Source organism: Marmota monax, unplaced genomic scaffold (assembly GCF_021218885.2).
Source record: "Marmota monax isolate L192 unplaced genomic scaffold, Marmota_monax_Labrador192_F-V1.1 WCK01_AAM20220418_F8-fsc00228, whole genome shotgun sequence".
Lineage (NCBI taxonomy): Eukaryota > Metazoa > Chordata > Mammalia > Rodentia > Sciuridae > Marmota > Marmota monax.
Genome location: NW_026695240.1, coordinates 736799 through 757840, shown reverse-complemented (window position 1 = coordinate 757840; position 21042 = coordinate 736799). Strand labels below are relative to the sequence as shown.

Here is a 21042-nt window from a genome sequence, read left to right as displayed (position 1 = left end):
ATCAAGAGTTAGAATCGTCCCCAGGGGCAGATCCTGGGGTCCTCCCACCCTGGGGAACTTGGACGGTTTTCTTACAGCAGCACACTTTGGAGTCCAGGAGAGCTCCTCTGGTCCCCCCAGAAAACCCCAGGCTTTCCGATTCCCCATTTAAACACAGCTTAGCCCAGAAGAATGGAAGGTAGCAAAGCAGGACCCGGAACAGTCCCTGAAATGTTCCTTTGTGTTTTCTCTTCTTCTTTCCCTCTCTGCCCTGCCTTCCCACCAGGCTGGAAAGGCTAAGGGATGCTTTAAAGGACAGACCATGCAATACAGAGACTATTCAGCAAAATGGAAATGACCGTGGAATAGGCTTCCTGGGTAGAAATCCTGGCCTCACCAGCTCTGTAACATAGGCTTAGTTATTTGAAATGCTCGGGCCCCTCTTTCCTCAGTTGTAATAGGAGAACCACGATGACCCCTCTCCATCAGGATCTGAGCAGGGGGGTGTTGTCAGGTTTAAGTAAGCTTCACTTTTGAGTTTGGAACTGAACCCGTGTGTTAGATGTACCTGTTATAATTAGCCACCCACCCAGTCCCCCATTCTACTACTCAAGCCAAAAGTGGCCCCTTGAAGTCAGATGGCATCCACGCCCTGGAGGGCAGGGAGAAGGGACATTTTTGCCAGGATAGGGAGCCCTAGTGTCAAGGGTCCTATCTTAGAGAAGACCACCAAGGAAGAAACAGCCCCTCCCTGTCTGCCTCCCCCTCCTCAAACACCCCTGCCTCCCTACCCTTCCTAACAAAGCTCCCCCTGACTAGCTTTCTACTACTTCCTACCACTGCCCAGAAATGCTTTACACTTAACCATCGTCACCCCAACTAAAATCCGGTGACCAGGGTGCAGCTCTTATCCCAGTTTTACTGATGTTGAAACTGAAGTCCCGAAAGGTGAAGTCACATGCCCAAGGTCTCCCAAGCAAAGGTGGCATTTAAACCTCAGGCAAATTTGCCTCTAACCTCTGTGTCCTCACATGCCACCTTCACTGCCTGGTGGCAGCTCCTCAATTGGAGGCCCCCAGGTCCTATTCATTAATCATGTCAAAAGGTGAAGTACATAGAAAGATCTTGGATTCCTTGAGAGATACCTACCCCCCTCATCATTATTATTCTGTTTTTTTTTGGGGGGGGGATACTGAGGACTAAACTCAGGGACACTCGGCCACTAAGCCGTATCCTCAGCCCTATTTTGTAGACAGTGTCTCACTGAGTTGCTTAAAGCCTCACCATTGCTGAGGCTGGATTTGAACTCAAGATTCTCCTGTCTCAGCCTCCCGAACCACTGGGATTACAGGTGAGCACCACTGCACCTGGCTATCCTCTTAGATCTTCTGAGTTTAGTTATCAACAATTTTATATGAGACATGAGAGTAGCATTAGTAGAGCTGTATTAGTTGCTAACATGTCAAAATATTTCCAAATTGGTTGGTAAGAAGCTGCTGACCTGACCCCTCCCCAATGATCCTTCTACCTTGGCACCTGGACTCTCCCCTAGTAACCCATCCCTGAGATGTACCTGTTATATGTACCTCCTCACCAACCAACAGGCAAGGGGTGATGCTGGTATAATGGAGGCTTCCTGCTACAGTGTTGTGGCTGGGGCAGCTTCTGACTGGTTGTGCCCTGGATTGCTCGGGTTGCTAAATATTTAGAATATCATATCGTTCCTGGGTGTATGTGTGGGTGGGGAGAGGGGACTGAAAAAACTCAAGGATGTTAGGGAAGATGGACCTGAGAGGTGGACAGCTCAGCTGAGCCAGGGAGCCACAGAGGAACAGGTAAGTAGGAAAGGGGTGGCCAGGTGGTCAGGGCCCGGGGTGATTGCCCGTCACTCACTGCAGGTAGCTGTTGTCCCGAGGCCCACAGCCTGGGCCAGCCCGAAGATGAGCATTCCAAAGTTGGTTGTTGCCTCAGCCTTGTGGATGGCTTCAGCAGTGCTGAGGTCCACTTCAGCGTATGAGAACTGACTGCCCTGCACAGGCACCCAGGTGAGTGTGGGTCCCAGTTTGTGCCCATCCATGGTCAGCCCGCTGGTGTCATTTGTCTGTACCACCAGTATGACCACGTCCTCAGAGTCTGGAATACTCCTGATCACATAGGAAGGGCAGTAGGCTTCCACATCTGGGATCAGGATCAGGTAGGGGTCATAGGTCACATCATTCCTTTCGGCACCTGTGCCAAACAGCACGACCTGGATGCCTACATCTGCAGACAGGGTGAGTGGCTGTTTTGGCTTGACCTGCAACTCAAACACGTCACCCATCTGGAGCACACGGGAGCCAGGGGTACCCCCCTGGTTGTAGGTGAGGTTTGTGGTCTGGCTTGCCACAATGTAGACCAGATCGTAGTTAGACTGGGCGGCTAGAGGGGGGACCACATATTGTTTGCCCCAGGCAGATATGGGTAACAGCTGTTCCATCACGAAGTCGCACTTCGTGTGCTTCTGGGCACAGCTGTGGCCAGAGAAAACAGCTACAGGGTTGTTGGCTGTGACCTTTGACCCCGAGAGATCAACTTTGCTCTGTAACTGGACCGATTCATAAGAGTTCAGAGTCACCTTTAGGACACTGCCGGCTGAGTAGGATTTGCCCTTGAACGTCACTGCCCCCTTCAGGTGGATGCTGACCTCAGCACCTTCGGAGCCAGCCAACACTGCAAACTCCCTGACATTTCGGGTTGAGATGTCAGCAGGTGTGACCACAAAGTACTCTGTGCCCAGGGCACTGACAGGTTGCAACAGCGTCAGGTCCACTGAGCTGGGCTTAGCATTTAACGCCTGCACGGAGATGTTTTGGTCAGAGTGAACCTCTACGGCACCCATGAAGGTATTGGTGCCGGACATCTCAGCCTCAGCAGTGATGTTGACTGTGACTGTTTGCCCAGGTTTCACTTTGACCGTCTGCGAGGTTTTATCTGCGTGGCTGATGATGGAGACCGTGGCGATGTTTTCTGACAAACTGGAGATGAAGAGCTGGAGACTGGCCTTGCTGTACCCGGCCTGGTAATTCTGCAGGAAGGTCGCCAGGAAATCCATCCCGCCGGCATTCTTGGGGGTCGCTGTGACCTCCTGGGTCAACCCTTAAGAAAACGCAGTTGTGGGTCCATTTATCTAATCCTTCCATCCGAGAGCCAAGCCCTTGCCCTCTGTCTGAAAACATGCTGAAATAATTGCACCCCACACCTCTTTATTTTCTTATTACTCATGCAACATTCATCTGTAAACCCTTCTGGTTTTTTTTTCCCCCAAAAGCCAAACACTTTAAATCTGGCTCTCAAGCTTAAGTGCTACCAGGGCTAGGCCAGTAGTACAAACTGGAAAACCAGAGCACATACACACCACCTAAAGCAGGTTGTTGCTACTAGATTTAGCCAGTTATTAGGAGGGATTGTGGCCATTTCTTTTTTAATACTTTACTTCCCTTCCTTTTTTCTCTAGTACTGGAGATTGAGTCAAGGGCCCTCTACCACTAAGCTACATTTCTTTTTATGTTTTTGATGCAGGGCCTCACTAAGTTGCCGAGGCAGGCCTCGAAGTTGCAATCCTCCTCCCTCAGCCTCCTGAGTAGCTGGAATTAAGGCATCACTGCACCCAACCATGTTCCTATTTTTTAAGAAAAACGATCTGAATTTTTCTTGGAAAGTGCCAACCCAAAATTATTTTGTGCACCAAAGGGCACACACTGACTGAAGTCAGCTGCCAGTGTATAAATTCTGTCTTAATAGGACTTAGGGGGTTTGTGAAGAGGATAAAAGGAAGAAGGGTATTACAAAAGAGAGGACAATGTATCTTCTAAAAGTAGAGGCAAGTAGGGCTTCCCAACATCCCTGAACAGGGGAAGAAAGAAAGACAGAGACAGAGAGAGAAAAAAAAATGGGTGAATTCCACATTTCTCTGCAGAACCTAAAGGTCTCTCTCTCATGTCAATAGCCAGGAAGATATTGAGAGGTAGGTTTGTGGAGGGGACCCAAATGACTGGTACTAACCCAGGCAGGCAGAGTTTCCCAGATTGGAACAAGGACATGGATGAGGGATGGATCTGACTTACCCCACAGGAGGGCTGCTCCGGCCCAGAGTGTCCACCAGCTCCTCAGGGAACCCATGTCTGCGGTAGGGAGAGAGAGGGGGTCATAGGAAGTTTGCCTGCTGGTCCTGCCAGAGACTATCCTGGAGAGGACAGAAGGAGCCAGTCTCAGGACAAGGTTTACTTGGGCACTAGCAAGACTGAGGCGGGAAGAGAACTTGGGTAGTTGGGGCAAGGTGGGCCCAATACAAGGGTGTGTGTGTGTGTGTGTGTGTGTGTGTGTGTGTAGGGAAGGCTGAATGTCCAATAGGTGGTGGGATGAAGTGGAAGAGGCAGGAACCAGGGACGAGGATGAGGACTTGGCTGTTCAGAGGGTCCAGGGAGGAGAAGGGTCTGGAGTCAGAGGCAAGAGTAGGGGACTTGCTGTTCCTTGCTGTTCCACTTCTGTGGGGGACCCCAGCCCTTCTCACCTGCAGGTCCCCGGAGCGTTAGGGTGCACCTGCAGGCTGGGTTATATAGTGGAGTTTCTTAGCCCCTCAGGCCACGCCCGGGGCCACCTGCCAGGCAAATGATGCCAACTTCCTGAAGGAGGCTGCTGATCTCAGGGCCAGGTGGAATGGGGAGCCCCGAAGGCCTGGGCAGGGTGGAGTCGGGAGCCTGGGTGCTGAGCGGGTGTGAGAACAGCTGGTGGCTGTGTCCTTGGAGTCGACAAGAAATTCCGTACAAATTACTGGAGGGGTGGCATTCCCGAGGGAGACAGCTGGGGAGCAGGGTGCCACGAGCCTGCATCTAGGCAGGGGTTGGGCAGAGTGGGGGTGGGGAGCAGGGAGGCAGCATTCTTGATGTTTGCTGGCTCACTGGCCAGATTTCTTCCTTTGGCCCCTGCCAGGAACAATAGCAAAAAGCCCATATCCGGGTCTGGACTCCTCCCCAGTCCCCCTGGGCTGATCGCTGGTCCCAAGCCACCCACATCCTGTTTCTAGGCACCAATCTGGGGCCAGTGTCTGGAGATGGGCATGGCTCTGAGGCCTAAACCACAGTGAGGGACACGATGCCTCCATCCCTAGTCCAGTTGAGGCTGTGTGTAAGGCCAGAGGCCTGTGTTTCCTGGTTTCAGACAGACATGTGGGTTTTGCTTCCTGTAGAATTATTTAGTTTGGGATTTGTTTTATTTTGTCCTGTGGGGATTTTTTTTTTCCATTAGAAGGGACTGGCTGAACAGGTTTTGGGTCATTGTATCCTCTGCACACCCCAGAATTTGCCTGAGAAGAGACATGGGGGTCATAGGGGGCACACACCAAGCAGAAGACATAGCCCAGAGGTCCCGTGGACTTGCTGAGACGGAGTCAGTGCTTCCTGGAGGGCTGCCTGACCCATGCTCTGCTCCCCTCCTCCTGACCTCTGGAATCCCTGTTTGCTGAGGAGTCTCCCCTAGAAACAGCAGCTGCAAAGCCTAGCTGTCCTCTCGGTCAACACCCCAGCAGCTGCTGGCCCCAGGACTCCTCCTTCCTTATCACTGAGGCCTGGACCTCTGGGCAGCCATGGTGGGTGGAGGCTTTTCCCTCCCTGGGGCTCTGGCCACCTCTGCACCCACCCAGGGCAGGTTCTCGGAGTAGAAGATAAAGGCTCAAAGTTGACTGGGACCTAAAGTCAACCAGGAAAGTGACGTGGATAAATAAGAGTCTGGAGAAAAGCCAGAGGGGCGAGAAACAGGCAGGGGTGGGGACCCTTGAAAAGTGGGAGCTTGGGAGGAGGGCTGTCTTGGTGCCTGAGGAGTTTGAGGGTTGGGAGAGAGGACCACTGGGTCCCTGAGGGAAATAAGGACTGGGAGGTGAGGCCATTGGGATTCCTGAAGAGGGAACAGCGATTGCCAACCAAGATGTTGGATTCTTCCATGTGGATAACCTTCTTGTCATCTAAGACAGATACATTAGGATGAGCTTTCAGGGGATGACTGTGGCCCTCAAGCCCCTCTAGACTTTGGGGTCTCCCCTGATTAACATCAGAGAGAAGTCTCCCCCTTCAAAGTCCATCCATGCTTTCTGCAGCCAGAGTCCCTCCCCGGCGGGGTGGCAGGCAATCTCACAAATACTCTGTATTTGACAATCCTCTGGGACTTTTTCTATTTCTCCTTTCAGGTGTGTTATGACACACCCCTGGGCCCTACCCCATATTATACCTATTCTCAGGAATCCCACTGCTGACCCCGGAAATAACCTCTGGGGACACTTCCTTATGGTCAGAGAAACCACATTTATTCTGCTGCAGGCTCCTTGCTCTGAGCCCAAACAAGGGCGTTTGCACCTCTGCGCCTTTCAGCCTCTCTCTGTGTACAGGGGGTTATTAATTATACACCATTCCAGACCCCTGGAACCCTTTGGCTTGTGTGGTCTTTATAGACCAAGGCACAGCTGGAGAACACTTACTCTCTCCAACTAAATTTATATTTGGCAGAGATTTCTAACTTCCTTCTGACTTCATTCTGACATGATCTGGATCCCAGCATCTGACTTCCATTTGCCAGGGAACTGTTTTTGCTAAACTCTCCAAAGACCTGTTATTTACCATGTGGTTCTAGTTCCTTCTCTGGAACATTTGACATTCACATATCCTCTGTGAAACTGTCTAGTGCCCTGTTTCACTTTCTTCAGGATCTTGTGTTACTTTGGTCTGTTTTCTACTATCACTTCTTTAACATTGGGGATTCTCAGATTCTCTCTCTCTCTTTTTCACCTCTTTTTCTAATTTCTCCTCCCTCCTGCTAGGAAAGCCCCCTTAAGCAGTTCGATATAACTTTTTGCAATGATAGGAACTTTATATTTTGTGTTGTCCAACATGGTAGGCCATTGAGCTGTGGGACTTGTGTGGCTATTGAGCCCTTGAAATGACACTGATGTGGCAGGGGAACTGAATTTTTAACTTAGTTACATTTAAATGGCTAATTGTGTGTAGCTCCCATATTAGCACAAAATTCTAGGGCTGTTGGTAGCACAGGCCCCATTTCATCTACTTATCTAGCTGCCTGTGTATCCACCCAACCACATATCTCATTGCTTATTCTTTTTTATACTCCTTTGCCATCCTTGTTGTCTTTTTATAGGCAATCATTCTGATGTGATTCATGGGTCTGTTTTAAAAACATTTTATTGAAATAAAATATACATATTAATATGTACACAAATCATAAATGTATACAGCTCTTTAAATTATCACAAAATGAACACGCCCTATAACCTTCACCCAGGTTTGAAGATTCCCGCATCCCAGAAGCCCTCTAAATACTCTCATTCCACTACTATGCACTCCATACCTCCCACAGGTAGCCGGAATTTTGACTTCTAACACCACGGATTATTTTGCTTGTTTTTGAATTCTATGTGAATAGAATCATACGTTTGCATCATTTTGGGATTGGCTTGTTGTAATCCATGGTATCCTTGTACATGTAAATTACAGTTTATTTTCTATGCTACTCGGTTGTATAAAAAAAACCACCACATTTTTACCCATTCTGCTATCGAGCATCCCGATTATTTCCACTTTGGGCTAAATGGATTTGGTCTTTTGGTGCACACATATACAATTTCTTTTGGGATATAGCATGAAGTTTCTAATTATAAATTTGCCAGGTTATTGGGCTCAGCTTTAGATGCTACCCAAAGTTTCAAAGTTAATGTACAAATTTAAACTTCCATAATCACCATATAACCACTCTGGTTGGTTGACACGTGCACCAATATATTCCAGAAGCATAGAGGTATTGGGTTGTGATTTTAATTTGCATTTCCTTGATTATCTGAGGTTGAGCACATTTCGTATATTTATTGGCCACTTGAATCTCTTCGTAAATTTAGCAATGTGCTTATTCAAATCTCTTGCCCATTTTTCTGTTAGGTTGTCTTTTTTCTTATTGATCAGTATGAATTCTTTATATCTTCTGGATTCAAATCTGTTTGATGGTTTCCTGTTTTGCAAATATTTTCCTCCATTCTGTGACTGCAAATATTTTCATCCATTCTGTGATTTTTTTGTGTGTGTGTGTTTTTATTTCTTGACTGTGTTTTATTTTTTAACTTTTTAAATTGATTTTTTAAAAAAATTACAGCAGAATGCATTACAATTTTATTAGATGTATACAGCACAATTTTTCATATCTCTGGTTGTATATAAATTATGTTGACACCAATTCGTGTCTTCATACATGTACTTTGGATGATGATGTCCATCACATTCCACCATCCTTGCTAATTGTGTTCTTGATAATAAATTATTTGATTTTAACAGTCTTTCTATCAACCTGAATTGTTTTTGTGACTAGCTGCTCCTTGCCACTATGAGTCTCCTAATCCACGAATATTGTATGTTTTTCTATTTATTTGGATCTTCTTGGATTTATTTCACCAAAATTTTGAAAAATTTCCACATATAGATCCTGTACATGTTTTGTTAGGTTTGTACTTAAATATTTCACTTTCTTTGATGCAATTAGAAACGGTAGTGTCCTTTTAATTTTAGATTCCACATTTTCATTGTTAGTGTATAGAAATGCATTTGATTTTTTCATGTTGATCTTATATCCTGTAAACTTACAGGACCGACTTACTAGTTCTGGGAGTTTCTATAAGATTTTCAAATGTAGAAAATCATGTCATCTAAAAACAAGGAGAGTTTTATTCCTTTCCAGTTGAGATGTGTGTGTGTGTGTGTGTGTGTGTGTGTGTGTTGGCTTTGCCCTATTGAACTGGCTTGAATTTCTACTATCGTATTGAATGAATGTGAAAGTCAACAAACACCCTTGCCTTTTTCCTAATCAGGAAATCATTCAGCCTTTACTATGAACTATGATATTAGCTGTAGTTTTTTTGTTAGATGCTGTTTTATCAGGTTGAGACAGTTTCCTTCTGTTTCTAGTTTGCTGAGTTTTATCAAAAGAGAGTGTTGGATATCGCCAAAGACTTTTCCTGTATCATACAAATTTTCTTCATTAGCTTAACATGGTCGACCACATTAATTAATTATTTATTTTAGAGACAGGGTCTCACTGAGTTGCTTAGCACCTCCATTTTGCTGAGGCTGGCTTTGAACTAACTGGCTATCCTCCTGTCTCAGCCTCCTGAGCTGCTAGGATTATAGGTGTGCACCACTGTGGCACAATAATTTATGTTTGAATATTAAGGAAGTCTTGCAAACCTGGGAAAAATCCTACTTGGTTATGGAACATAATATTTTTTTACACATTGCTGGATTCGGTTTTCTAATATTTTTGAGGATTTTTTTAATCCAAGTTTATGAGCGAGAGAGTCTAATTTTCTCTCTCTGCTCTCCTGCATCTCTTTCTTGTTTTTTTAACGTCTTTGTTCAGTTCGAACATCAAGGTAACATTAGATTAGCCTCATAGAAGGAGTTGGAAATGCTCTCTTCTGTTTTCTGGAACAGACTGCATAAAATTGGTTCTAATTGTTTTAAGTGTTTAGAAGAATTTTCTGGTGAAACTATTTGTGCCTGGAGATTTCTTTTCCTCTAGCACTTTTTAAGTTCAACTTCTTTAAGCTATTCAGATTTTCTGTTTTAAATTGGTTGAGTTTTTAGGGTTTATGGGTTTTGAGGAATTGATCTATTTCATCCAAGCTGTTAAATTTGTGAGCATAGGGTCTCTATTGATATACCAGCTTTCATTCTTCATATTGGTAACTTGTGCTTTCTCTCTTTTCATCTTCGTCACCAGTCTTTCTAGATGTTTATTAATTTTGTTGATCTTTTCAAAGAACCAGCTTTGTTTCATTGATTTTATTTCTATTATGTTTTTCTTGTTCGATGTTATTAATTTCTAATCTTTTAAAATTTTCTTTCTTCTGATTCCTTTGTTTATTTTGGTCTTCTTTTACTACTTTCTTGGGTAGGAGCTTCGATTATTGGTTTGAGATCTTTCTTCTTTTCTAATGTAAACATTTAGTGCAATAAAGTTCCCTTCCTCATCTGCATCTCACATATTTGCTATGTTCAATATTAATTTTCACTAATTCTGTTTTTTTTCCCCTTGAGATTTCCTCACTGGTCCATGGATTATTTAGATGTGAGTTGTCTAATATCCATGTGATTGGATGTTTCCTAGCTTATTCTGTAATGTTCAGAGAACATACCATAATTATTCCAATTCTTTCAATTTTGTTGTTTGACTTATTTCCCAGTATGTGGCCCATCATGCGGTGTTGGTCTTTCTGTTCCTGGATTATCTCACTTAACATAATGGCCTCCAGTTCCACCTATGTTGTTGCAAATAACAGGATTTCATTCTTTTGTAGTTGAAAAATATTCCATCAGGCACACTTGTTTTCTTTAACCATATATCAGTTAATAAACACTTGGATTGTTTCCATGAATATAGGGTGTCTCCAACTTTTTGTGTCTTCTTCAATTTCTGTATTTGGAGTTTAAAAATTTTTATTATTTATGATGAAATGAAAGATCTTTAGATCTTTCACATCTTTAGTTAAATTTTTTGCTAGATTTTTTAGCTTTATTTATTTATTTATATTTGGTACTTGGGATTGAACCCAGCAGTGCTTAACCACTTAGCCACATCCCCAATCCTTTGTTGTTGTTGTTGTTTTTGAGACAGGGTCTAGCTAAGTTGCCCAGGCTGTCTTCAAACTTATGATCCTCCTGCCTCAGCCTCCCAAGCTGCTGGGTTTAAAAGATGTGTACCACCACACCTGGCTTATTTTTGTAGCTATTTTAAATGGGTTTGCGTTCTTCTTTTCTATTTCAGATAATTTGCTATTGGTATATAGCCATGTTACTTATTTTTGTTAATTTTATATCCTGCAACTTTACTAAATCCATTTTATTAGTTTTAACAATTTTTGGTGGAGTCTGGGATTTTCTATATATAAGATCATGTCGTCTGCAAACAGAAACAATTTGACTTCCTCCTTTCCAACTAGGATGCTGTTTCTCTTTGCTTCATTGTTCTAGCTAAGATTTCCAGTACTATATTGAATAAAAATGATGAAAGTGAACATCCTTCTCTTAATCCAGACTTTAGAGAGAAAGTTTTTAGATTTTTCCCATACTCAGAATAAGGTTAGCTGTTGGTGTAGTATAAATGGCCTTTATTCTGTTGAGATGTGTTCCTTTCATACCTAATTTGTTCAACACTTTTATCATGAAAGTATGTTGAATTTTGTCAAATGCCTTCTCTGCATCTATTGAGATGATCATGTGGTTTTTGCTCTTCATTCTGTTTGAATGGTTTTTCTTTTCTTTTCTTTTTTTTTTTTTTTGGTCCTGGGGATTAAACTCAGGGTGCTTAACCACTGAGCCACCTCCCCAGCCCTATTTTGTATTTTCTTTAGAGACAGAGTCTCACTGAGTTGCTTAAGGCCTTGCTAAATTGCTGAGGCTGGCTTTGAACTCTCAATTCTCCTGCTTCAGCCTCCCAAGCCACTGGGATTACAGGCATGTGCCACCGCACCCTACATGTTTAAGTGTTTTTTTTTTTAATAATTGTTTTTTATTTACTTTTATTTTTATGTGGTGCTAAGGATCAAGCCCAGTGCCTCACGCAGGCTAGACAAGTGCTCTGCCACCGAGCCCCAGCCCCAGCTCCTGTTTGAGTGTTTTATTATATTTATTTTGGTATGTACATGTTGAACCATTCTTGCATTCCTGGGATGAATCTTACCTCCACCTTGATCAAAGTGAATAATCTAATACTCACTAAATACGCTGTTGGATTTGAGTTGCTAGTGTTTTGTTGAGGGATTTTGTATCTATGTTCATCAAGGAATTGGCCTGCCTGCAGGGTTTTTTTCTTGCTTTTTTTTCGTTGTTGTTATTATGTCCTTTTCTGATTTTTGTATCAGGAAAATACTGGATTCATAAAATGTGTTAGGAAGAATCCCTTCCTCTTCAATTTTTGAGACAAATGTAAGCAATAGGTGTTAATTCAGCTTTAAATATTTGGTAGAACTCAGTAATGAAGCAGTCTGGTCCTAGGAGACTCTTTTCCCAGGAACACTCTGTCACTGAGCAACATCCCCAGTCCTTTTTATTTTTTATTCAGAGACATGATCTCACTAAATTTCCCAGGCTGGTCTTGAACTTGTGATCCTCCTGTCTTAACCTCCCAAGTCACTGAGATTACAGGTGTACATACTGCACCCAGCCTGGGAGATGTTTTATCACCAATTCAATCTTGTTATTTGTTCTTGGTCTGTTCAGACTATTTCTTCATGGTTCCGTCTTGGTAAGGTGAAGTATCCAGGAATTTTTCAATTCCTTCTAGATGATCAAATCTAATCTCTAAAGACTCTTTGTGTCTCTGTAAATTTCCATTGTAACATTTCTGTTTTCATCTCTGATTTTATTTGAGTTTTCTTTCTTTGTATTAGTCTACCTAAGAGTTTGTCTACTTTGATTATTTACAGTTCTTGAAGACTGAAAGAGAAATGGGATTATGAATCCATTTGTAGTACTTGCTGAAACTAATACAATTACCCGGTTTATCAAGTATTGACCAAAGCCCAAACAAATAAATAGCAGTTGTACTTGAATTGCCAAAGACTGTCAGTCAATACAATGGACTATTACTTGGCAAAAAAAAAAAAAAGGAATGAACTGTTGATACACACAACAACACGGATAAATCTCAGAATAATTATGCTGAATGAAAGAGTACATGCTGTATGATTCTATTTGCATAAATTTCTAAAATAAAATCAATTTCTAGGATAGAGAGGTAAGGAGTGTCAGGAAGAAGGTGAACATAAAAGGATATAAAGGAATATTTGAGGGTGGTAGATGCATTCATTATCTTGATTCTGGTGATGATTTTATATGTATGTACCTGTGCCAAAGCTTATCCAATAGTGTGCTATTTATTGTACATTAGTTATACCTGTTTTTTTAAAGCTGTTGTTTTCAATAGCTTGAAAAAATAGATATAAATATACCAAAAGTAATGCAGAATATTTATATTGAAAGGGATGACACACTAAAAACTGATATCAAAGAAGACCTAAAGAGACAGAGACACATCATATTCGTGGTTGGAAGAGTTCATATTCCTGATTCCCCCCAAATTGATCTATAGATTCAACACCATTCAAAAAGAAATTCCAGCAGGGTGTGTGTGGTGAGTGTGTGGAGAGAGAGAGAGAGAGAGAGAGAGAGAGAGAGAGAGAGAGAGAGAGAGAGAAAGTTATAGATCAAACATATTACATGTTAATACTTGGAGAAACTGGACAAAGAGTATGTATGGTTCTTAGAAATTTGCTGTGACTCTGAAATTTTAAAATAAGAAAAATTTGAAAAGGATTTATACTCCATTGCTTTATCATCTATTTTTCTTTTACCCACATGACATATTTCATGAACATATCACTACATGTTCTACAACTTTTGTAAAAACTGGATTGTAGTCTGCAGTAGATGGATGTCTCCAAGGCTACTTTTCCAGATATTTTTAATGTGTTTATTTTATTTTATTTATTTTTATGTGGTGCTGAGGATTGAACCCAGTGCCTCACCCTGTGGTTTACCACTGAGCTACAGCCCCAACCCCTATTTTTTCAGTTATAGTTAAACATTGACAATGGATTTTCCCTGAGTTTAAACCTCACCCATCTTTGGCTCATATTATTACCACCTTCTGAATGGTTCAGAATCCCCTTCCACCTCCACCCTTGAATTGGTAAATCTCTTCATTCCTAGGATTTTGATAGCCATTGTGAGGACAGGGTGAGCCCAGACCAGAGTCCACCAACCCTCAGATTGTGTCTTCTTTTGAATCATCAGATCTAGTAGCAGTGACCCCACATTCTGGCAGCTGCCATGTAGTGGGAGCTGAGTTTCTGCGGCCCCCCTGGAGACAGAGACAAGGTTCTCTGTCAGTCTGCTCTTGTTTACTTGCTTGTCTGCTGACTCCTATATACACTCAGCCTCACCCAGGGCCCCTGGGTGAGGAATATCTTCACTCAGAACATCGTGAGGACAGGGTGAGCCCAGACCAGAGTCCACCGACCCTCTGAAGCCCACGGATGAGTTTCATTTGGCCACAGTATATTTTAAAATGCTTGAATTAATGAGCAACATTTAAAATTTTTGTTGTTCAGGACTTCTTTTAGAAGGCAGTTTGGTGGGGAGAAAGACCCAGAAGGGCTGTTCCTGTTTCTACGTTCCCATCTGTTAAAGGGCCTCTGTGTGCTGTTCTGAACTGGGTGGGGGGTGGGGAGAAAGATCATCATAATAGGGTGCAGGTAAAACAATAATGCTTACTTCAAATCCCACTTTAATTTGAAGATTAAATTAAGAATTTGAAGATTAAATTCTTAAGCACTTAAGAATCCCTGACACAAGGTAAAAGGCAAGGACTCTATATCATCATTGATTACTTTTACTGCCTAATTCCCAAGATCACGAAGTAAAGTACTGATCAAAGAACCAGAAACACAGTCAGCAAATAGCTAGTTTCCTACTTGTAATTTAGGAAGTGGCTACTTAGAATAATTATCCATAAAAATTCCAAAAGGATGCATTGATTTTCATTGCTGGAGCGGGCAGAGAGAACTTGGTGATAATTTGACTGGAGAGCAAAGCTTTCAGATGGGGTTGAGGCTGAAGCCTAGAAATTGAGAGGGTGGGAGGTTAAGATGATGGATTTCATTTTAAGTGATGCATTCTAAGTCCCAAGTAGAAACCCAGGATACAGAACCAAGAGTTGTCCAGTCAGAAGGGAAAGAGGAAGGATTTATTCCTGTCATTGTTTGAGCCTTGTTTCTTCATATGTAAAATGAGGAAAAGCAAACTTACTTTTGAGAAACCAGCCTCTACCTCAGAGCAAAGCCTGTCCAAGGAAGGGGGTGTGACCCTTGTCCTTGGAAAGATCCACAGAGCACTCCTAGGCACACACTCACCCTGCTGAGTTGTTTATCTACAAATAACAGGAGAGATCTGTGGGGCCAGGTGTCCCTGACTCAATCAGGCTAGATGAGGACCCATAGCAACCCCCTAGCAACCACCAATCAGCAGGAGACAGGGAAAATACCTGGGATGCCAGATGACCCCCCAGTAGTTTATGGTGGTTGATAACATGTTGGGAAACCATGTAGTTCAGCACATACTCCCCTCGTGGCCTAAACCAATCAGTTCAAAGGAACCCCCCTCTTGTACTACCAATCACCCTTACCCAACATGTTCCCACCAGTGAATGTGCTAATCATGTTTTAGAGTTGTTTTATGATTTTCCCACTGTGTGTGATGATTTGCTAAGAGATGCTACAATGTATGTGAAGTCCCTGCCTTCCCCAAAGAGTGTACAAAACTGCTGCAAACTCTGGGCTCGGGGGCCTCTCAGAATCACCAATTGCTGTGTGCACACAGATAACTGAGCTAGCTCGCAATAAACACCTCTTTGCTGCTTACATCAATCTTGATCTCTGGTGGTCTTTTTGGGGTCCCGAATTCGAGCATAACACTTTTAAAGATTGTTTGGGATGATCATGGTTTGGAATTTGCCTGGCCAAAAGTAACTGCACAAATAGTATCCTGTGTAACAATCCACAACATGCCCACTAGATAGAAAAAAAAAAAACATATCAAAGACTGCCAATATCAAGTTATGCACAACTAGTGTGAGTTAAGTTAAAACAGCTCAGTAGTGTCTACTAAAGGTAAACACATACTTGTTCCCAAACCAGATATTTCACTCTTGAATATATTCTCCAAAGAATTAATACAGGCATACCCTCCACAACTCAAAATGGACTTGAATATTATAGCACCAAGACAGCCCCCAAATGGAAAACATCCATTCTGAGATATATTCATATATAGAATCTATCCAGAGTGAAAAATGAAAAAAAAATACTATTTCTACCCACATTATGAATGAATCTTACAAACAAAATATTAAGAAAAAAAGCCAAATACATGGTAGATATGTTAACAAAGTCTCAGTCCTTGTCCCCAATGCCAATTCAATGAGGACACAGATTTGAGAAAAAGAAAAGAGAAGTTTTATTATATTGCTAGCAAAGGAGAAAAACAGGAGATTCCATTCCCAGAGGCCGTGATTCTGCCCATCCGGCGGATCCAGGAGTTTTTAAAAGGGTGATTCAAAGGCTACATTTCACAGGTTCTCTGTTGGAGTTGTATTTCACTTGTTAATGTGGGAGAGAGTCATTTATGAGTTCTTCTGGTGCCATCCACAAAATATGGTTTACTCCTGGGGAAGATATGGGCTCAAGGACAAATAACTCTACCTAGGATGGGGAGATAAGGTAATCCTATTTCCCCTGAGATTAGGGAGGGGGAGAAACTAGGAGCAGGGAGAGAGGAAGACAAAGAAACATGTCCTTTTAAGAACAAGTCAGAGTGGCAGAGCAGCAAGGATTGTATTAAAACCATAAAGTGGACCACTGTGGCACTTCCCCACTGTCTACTTTCCATTTCTATGGAAGATGGGCAACAATATCTCCAAGCTGCTTCTCACCCTGACAGAGGGTGAAGTTGGGGAAGTAACCCAAAGTCCATGTTCTCTATCAAGTGGGGTGTGGATAGTTCAGGGTATTCAACATCAGGGCAGTCCAGAGGTCCATGGTGGCTGTTGGGGAGTAACTGGACAAGGCACACATAGGGCAGGAATCTTGCTAAAACAATAATAAACAAGTCAGCACAACATTACTTTGTTTGTAAACAATGAGCACAAACACAGTTAATATTTCAGCCAGTCTCTGAAAACCATGAAGACAGTAATTTATACTCATGTCAGTGAAACACAGATGGAATTTATCCATGCAGGAGGTTAGGACAATTTGTAGGTCAATGAGATCAGGCTCAAATTGACTCAGGACAAACTTGTGACTCTAGAGTCCTTTGTGATGGTTATTATTAGGCACTCCCACATAAAAAACCCTTTCTTTATAGCCTCCAGTTTTATTTACTTTTGGTAGGACTGAAACCAGTGTACATCTCAAGTCACACTGAAAGAGCCATTGTCTCTCCTAAATGTCTGTGTAGGATTGGGCTTTGGTCATACTCTCCTGCCAGCTGTTTGAGAACACATTGGTCAAAACTGACCCTCTTCCTATCTTCCACTTACTAAGAGGTAGCTGAGATTCTTCAGAGATCACTCTTGGGAACGTGTGAGAAGCCTTTTGGCTTCTTTAGACTTCCTATACCAGTGGAATTATCTGCCAGGATGGGTCAGGGTCTTGCTGACCATATGTGATTTGTCTTGAAAGCATCTCCAATGACCCTCCTCTTTGCAGAATGTGCACTGGTTGGCTTTCTGTTCTCTAGTGTCCTCTTGATCCCCCTGACACACTAGAGTTGCAAGGCCCAGTGAGGGCTTCCCTTGTTCTCTGGATCCTGACTAATCTTTGAGGGCAAGGTCCAAAATATTGACTGGCTTTTTGCTTGATCCTTTTATTTCCTTGACTTTGGTTTCTCATTTTTTGGTTTTAAAGATCCATCAGACCAGTTTCACCAATCTTGAAGTGGGAGTAATAGGTTTGTACCTTCCATATCTATAATTTTATAGTTACTCCTTCCATTTAATTAAGGTCAGTATTGTTACTGGAAGCCAGACTTAAATCCTGTCTGTCCTGTAGGTGATGGCTTGTTATCTCAATTTAACTCAGGTTCATTTATTACAAGTAGTACCTCTGCAAAAACACTAACAGAAATAGTTGAAAAATTTACAAGAATACACAAAATGAAATTAACAGAGCAAAACATTCAGTTCTTGTAATAGCTATGAACCAAGAAATGTGATTTCTTTAACTTTTATTTATTTATGTATTATATCCCCATTTTTATTTTGAGATCACAGTAGTGGTTAGAACAAAAATCTATGTTTTGAACACAACTTGAAATGAGCTTAAGTTTAGCCTATTTTGGAGCCACCCTAACATGGAGTAAGGTGAAAGGCAGAGCCTCATTTCAGGTAAGGCGGAGCTCTTGACAAATAACACAATACACCATTACATCTGAAACATGAATCAAACAAAGGCTAAGAGAGCTTTTAACTTTCCTTTCGTGGAAAAAAGTGACAAAATGTTTTCATGATTTACAATGTCAACCTTTAAACAGATCAGGCTTTCCTTATTACCTTCCAAAAATACATTTAAATTCTCCTCCCTATGTAAAGAGTAACACAAAATTCTATATATAACTTATTGACAGCAGGTTACCTTTATCCAGTTATAAAATATTAAATGACATGTCAACTTTGGAAAAGTATCCCAGTTTACCGTGTTGAGTTGGCATTGTACAGAAATTAACAGCCATATTGATCTAGAAACGTTAAACTTAATTTTTTTTCCATTTGTACAGGGGTAACGCACTGTATTAAATATGTAAGGTCTTATCTACGTGGGTTTGATTACAGAAACTAATAAAGTATTCTCTAAATAATGAAAAAAAATTAAATTACATAAGTGAATACCAACAAAGTATGTAATTTCTACATAAATCTGAAGGAGACTATTGCTACAGACAATTTTAGTTTGGAGAACACCAACTTGGTAAAATGTTCTCACAAGTTTTACATTTTAAAAAGATTTGTATACTTTTAAAAAATTTTAAAAACTTTTGGTTGTAAATGGGCATAATATCTTTTATTTTATTTATTTATTTTTATATGGTGTTGAGGATTGAACCCAGTGCCTCACACATGTGAGGTTAGTGCTCCACCACTGAGCTACAACCCCAGCCCAAGGTTTGTATGCATTAAGAACATGAATGCATCTAATATACAAAGAACCCAGTAATGGTTAGCATCATAATTACGCAGAACTCCTTGTATTAACTTGGTTTCACTTTAAAAGTAGAATTTAGAATCCATATTATATGGTAATAATAATCACAGGTCTGCATAGGTTAGCAGTACTAGCAAAAATCAGAGGATAGCCTTAGATCTCTTATACATTTAGGAAACAGTGTTAATGATCAGAAATAGACTTAGTCAAAGGAAACAAATACAAAACAGGTCTTCGAATGACAGTGTGACCCTTCTATGTCAGATACAATGTATAAAAGAGAGCACTTATTGGTAATCTTGTGGGTAAACACATAAACTTTCATTTTATACACTTTTACATAACACTTAGACAAGACTCATACAAAACATAGTTCATAGATGTGTCCATATATCTAATCATAAATATTTAGGATGTCAACTATATTGTTACAAGGTAAAATAATTGTTGTTTATTTAACCAGTTGTGAAGTAAGTAATCATTTAAAAGACTTTAAAGCAGGTACAAACGCTAATTTCTTTAAGACATAGTTTCCCAAAGTAATAAAACCTAATAGATACAAGGAAATTTTCTGGACATATTAGAACAGATCAATGTTTCAGACTTTGCTTTATATCAGTACATTAAAATCTGAACAGTTTTGACTGACTGTGCTAAGTATGGTCAATTTAATCAGATACACAAACTTTTGAGATTTACCTTCCACAAACCTTCTGCAACTTACATAGACATTCTACAACTTATTTACAAAACCTTAGTTTTGTTCTCTCTTTCATCTTGGACTTTAGCACAAGAATACTACTTTAACAAACAAAATACGTTCTCATCCCTAAACTTTTCTTTTACCTTCTAATTTTCTGTATTAAAATACATTTCCATACCTTTAGCTTTTCTGTATATCTTTTCTGGTTTCAGTCCCTTTTGAAAAATTATATTCTGAAACAGTCCTGGTGAATGTTATCTGTGTATTTAATTTCACAACAAATTTCATCCCAGGAGAGGGCTGGACAATGTGGCATACACAAAAACTGTGCCTTAATCTTTTCTTAATCCCAAGTGGCATTCCAAGAGGTTGGAGCACAGTATATTTTTGAGCCTGACCTGCCTCCCTTATCGTTACCATGATGCCACCAACTTCAAGGGAGTTCCCCACTGTCAGTTGTACCTCTAGATACAATTGACAAAAAGCCCAAAGAGTCTCCTTTGGGGCTTTTTTCCTACACTAGGCATATTGATATTCAATGGAGGAAGCCCTTTCCATACTTTTCTTCAGGCTTCCTTGATGATCTCTTTGCAGAGGCTTCCAACAAAACATGGGTTGGCCTTAGTTTGTTTTTTCTTTCCTGGGTGCAGTTGTTTATCCTGCCAGTCTCCCCAGCCATTTAATTTGATGGGATACTGTCATGGCAAGAATTGCTCTGCCCCAGTGATGGATATCACGTGGCCAAATGAGGTGCCCTGACAAATCTCAAAATGGGAGACCACTCCTGTCCCCAGGGCATAACTAACAATGCTACAACCTACTGCCACATCCTTTGTGGCCAGCAGCCTCAAGGGCAAAGGGGACTGGAAGAAAGGGCAGAGGCCAGGTTGTCTTTGCTCATTTTTCTGGAATGTTTTCCCTCCCCAGCCCGGGAATGGTGTTCCTGACCCACAGTGAGATGACCTGTAGCTGCCCGGGGCCAGGCTGAGGAACAGTGGTGGAACTTCCAGCACTGGGTTGAAAGGATTTAAAACTTATTTTTAACTATTTCTTCTGGTGCCCTGCTAACCTTCACACCAGCTGCAGTGCCTTTTTGCATCCTCAGCTCAGTTTCTGACTATTCAGACTCCTTATCATGCAACTGCATAAATACCTATATATACAGAATCTCCTCCATATGCTTTACCTCTGACAGACCAACTCCAACTGCAAGAGGGCATAATAATCCAGAAAAGTCACTCAAAGGCCAGATTGTGTTCCAGTAAATCATTTTTCTCTAAGACAGGCTTATACCTACAGGTGACCCATTCAGCTAAGATCTCTCTTCTCAAGAGACTACCAGTAAGAGAAACACAGCATGGTCCATGTTTTAAAAGGCCAGTAACAGATAATAATAATAATAATAATAATAATAATAATAATAATAATAATAATAAGAAGAAGAAGAAGAAGAAAGACAGACAGACAAACAGAGAGAATCCCTAAATCATGATTAAACAGGGGAATCTTTAAAAACAGA

General features: G+C 41.6%; 1 protein-coding gene across 1 annotated transcript in view; it reads right to left on the bottom strand.

Moving 5' to 3' along the window:
- Fcgbp (Fc gamma binding protein) overlaps window positions 1–4571 on the bottom strand; it is a 36344-nt gene extending 31773 nt beyond the window's left edge. The window contains exons 1-3 of the mRNA XM_046440264.2: window positions 4529–4571; window positions 4083–4139; window positions 1873–3114 (exon numbers count right to left, since the gene is read on the bottom strand). Coding sequence (XP_046296220.1) covers window positions 1873–3114; window positions 4083–4137 — 1297 coding nt within the window. The 5' untranslated portion in view covers window positions 4138–4139; window positions 4529–4571. The remainder of the gene's footprint in view (window positions 1–1872; window positions 3115–4082; window positions 4140–4528) is intronic.
- Between the last annotated feature and the right edge of the window lie 16471 nt (window positions 4572–21042).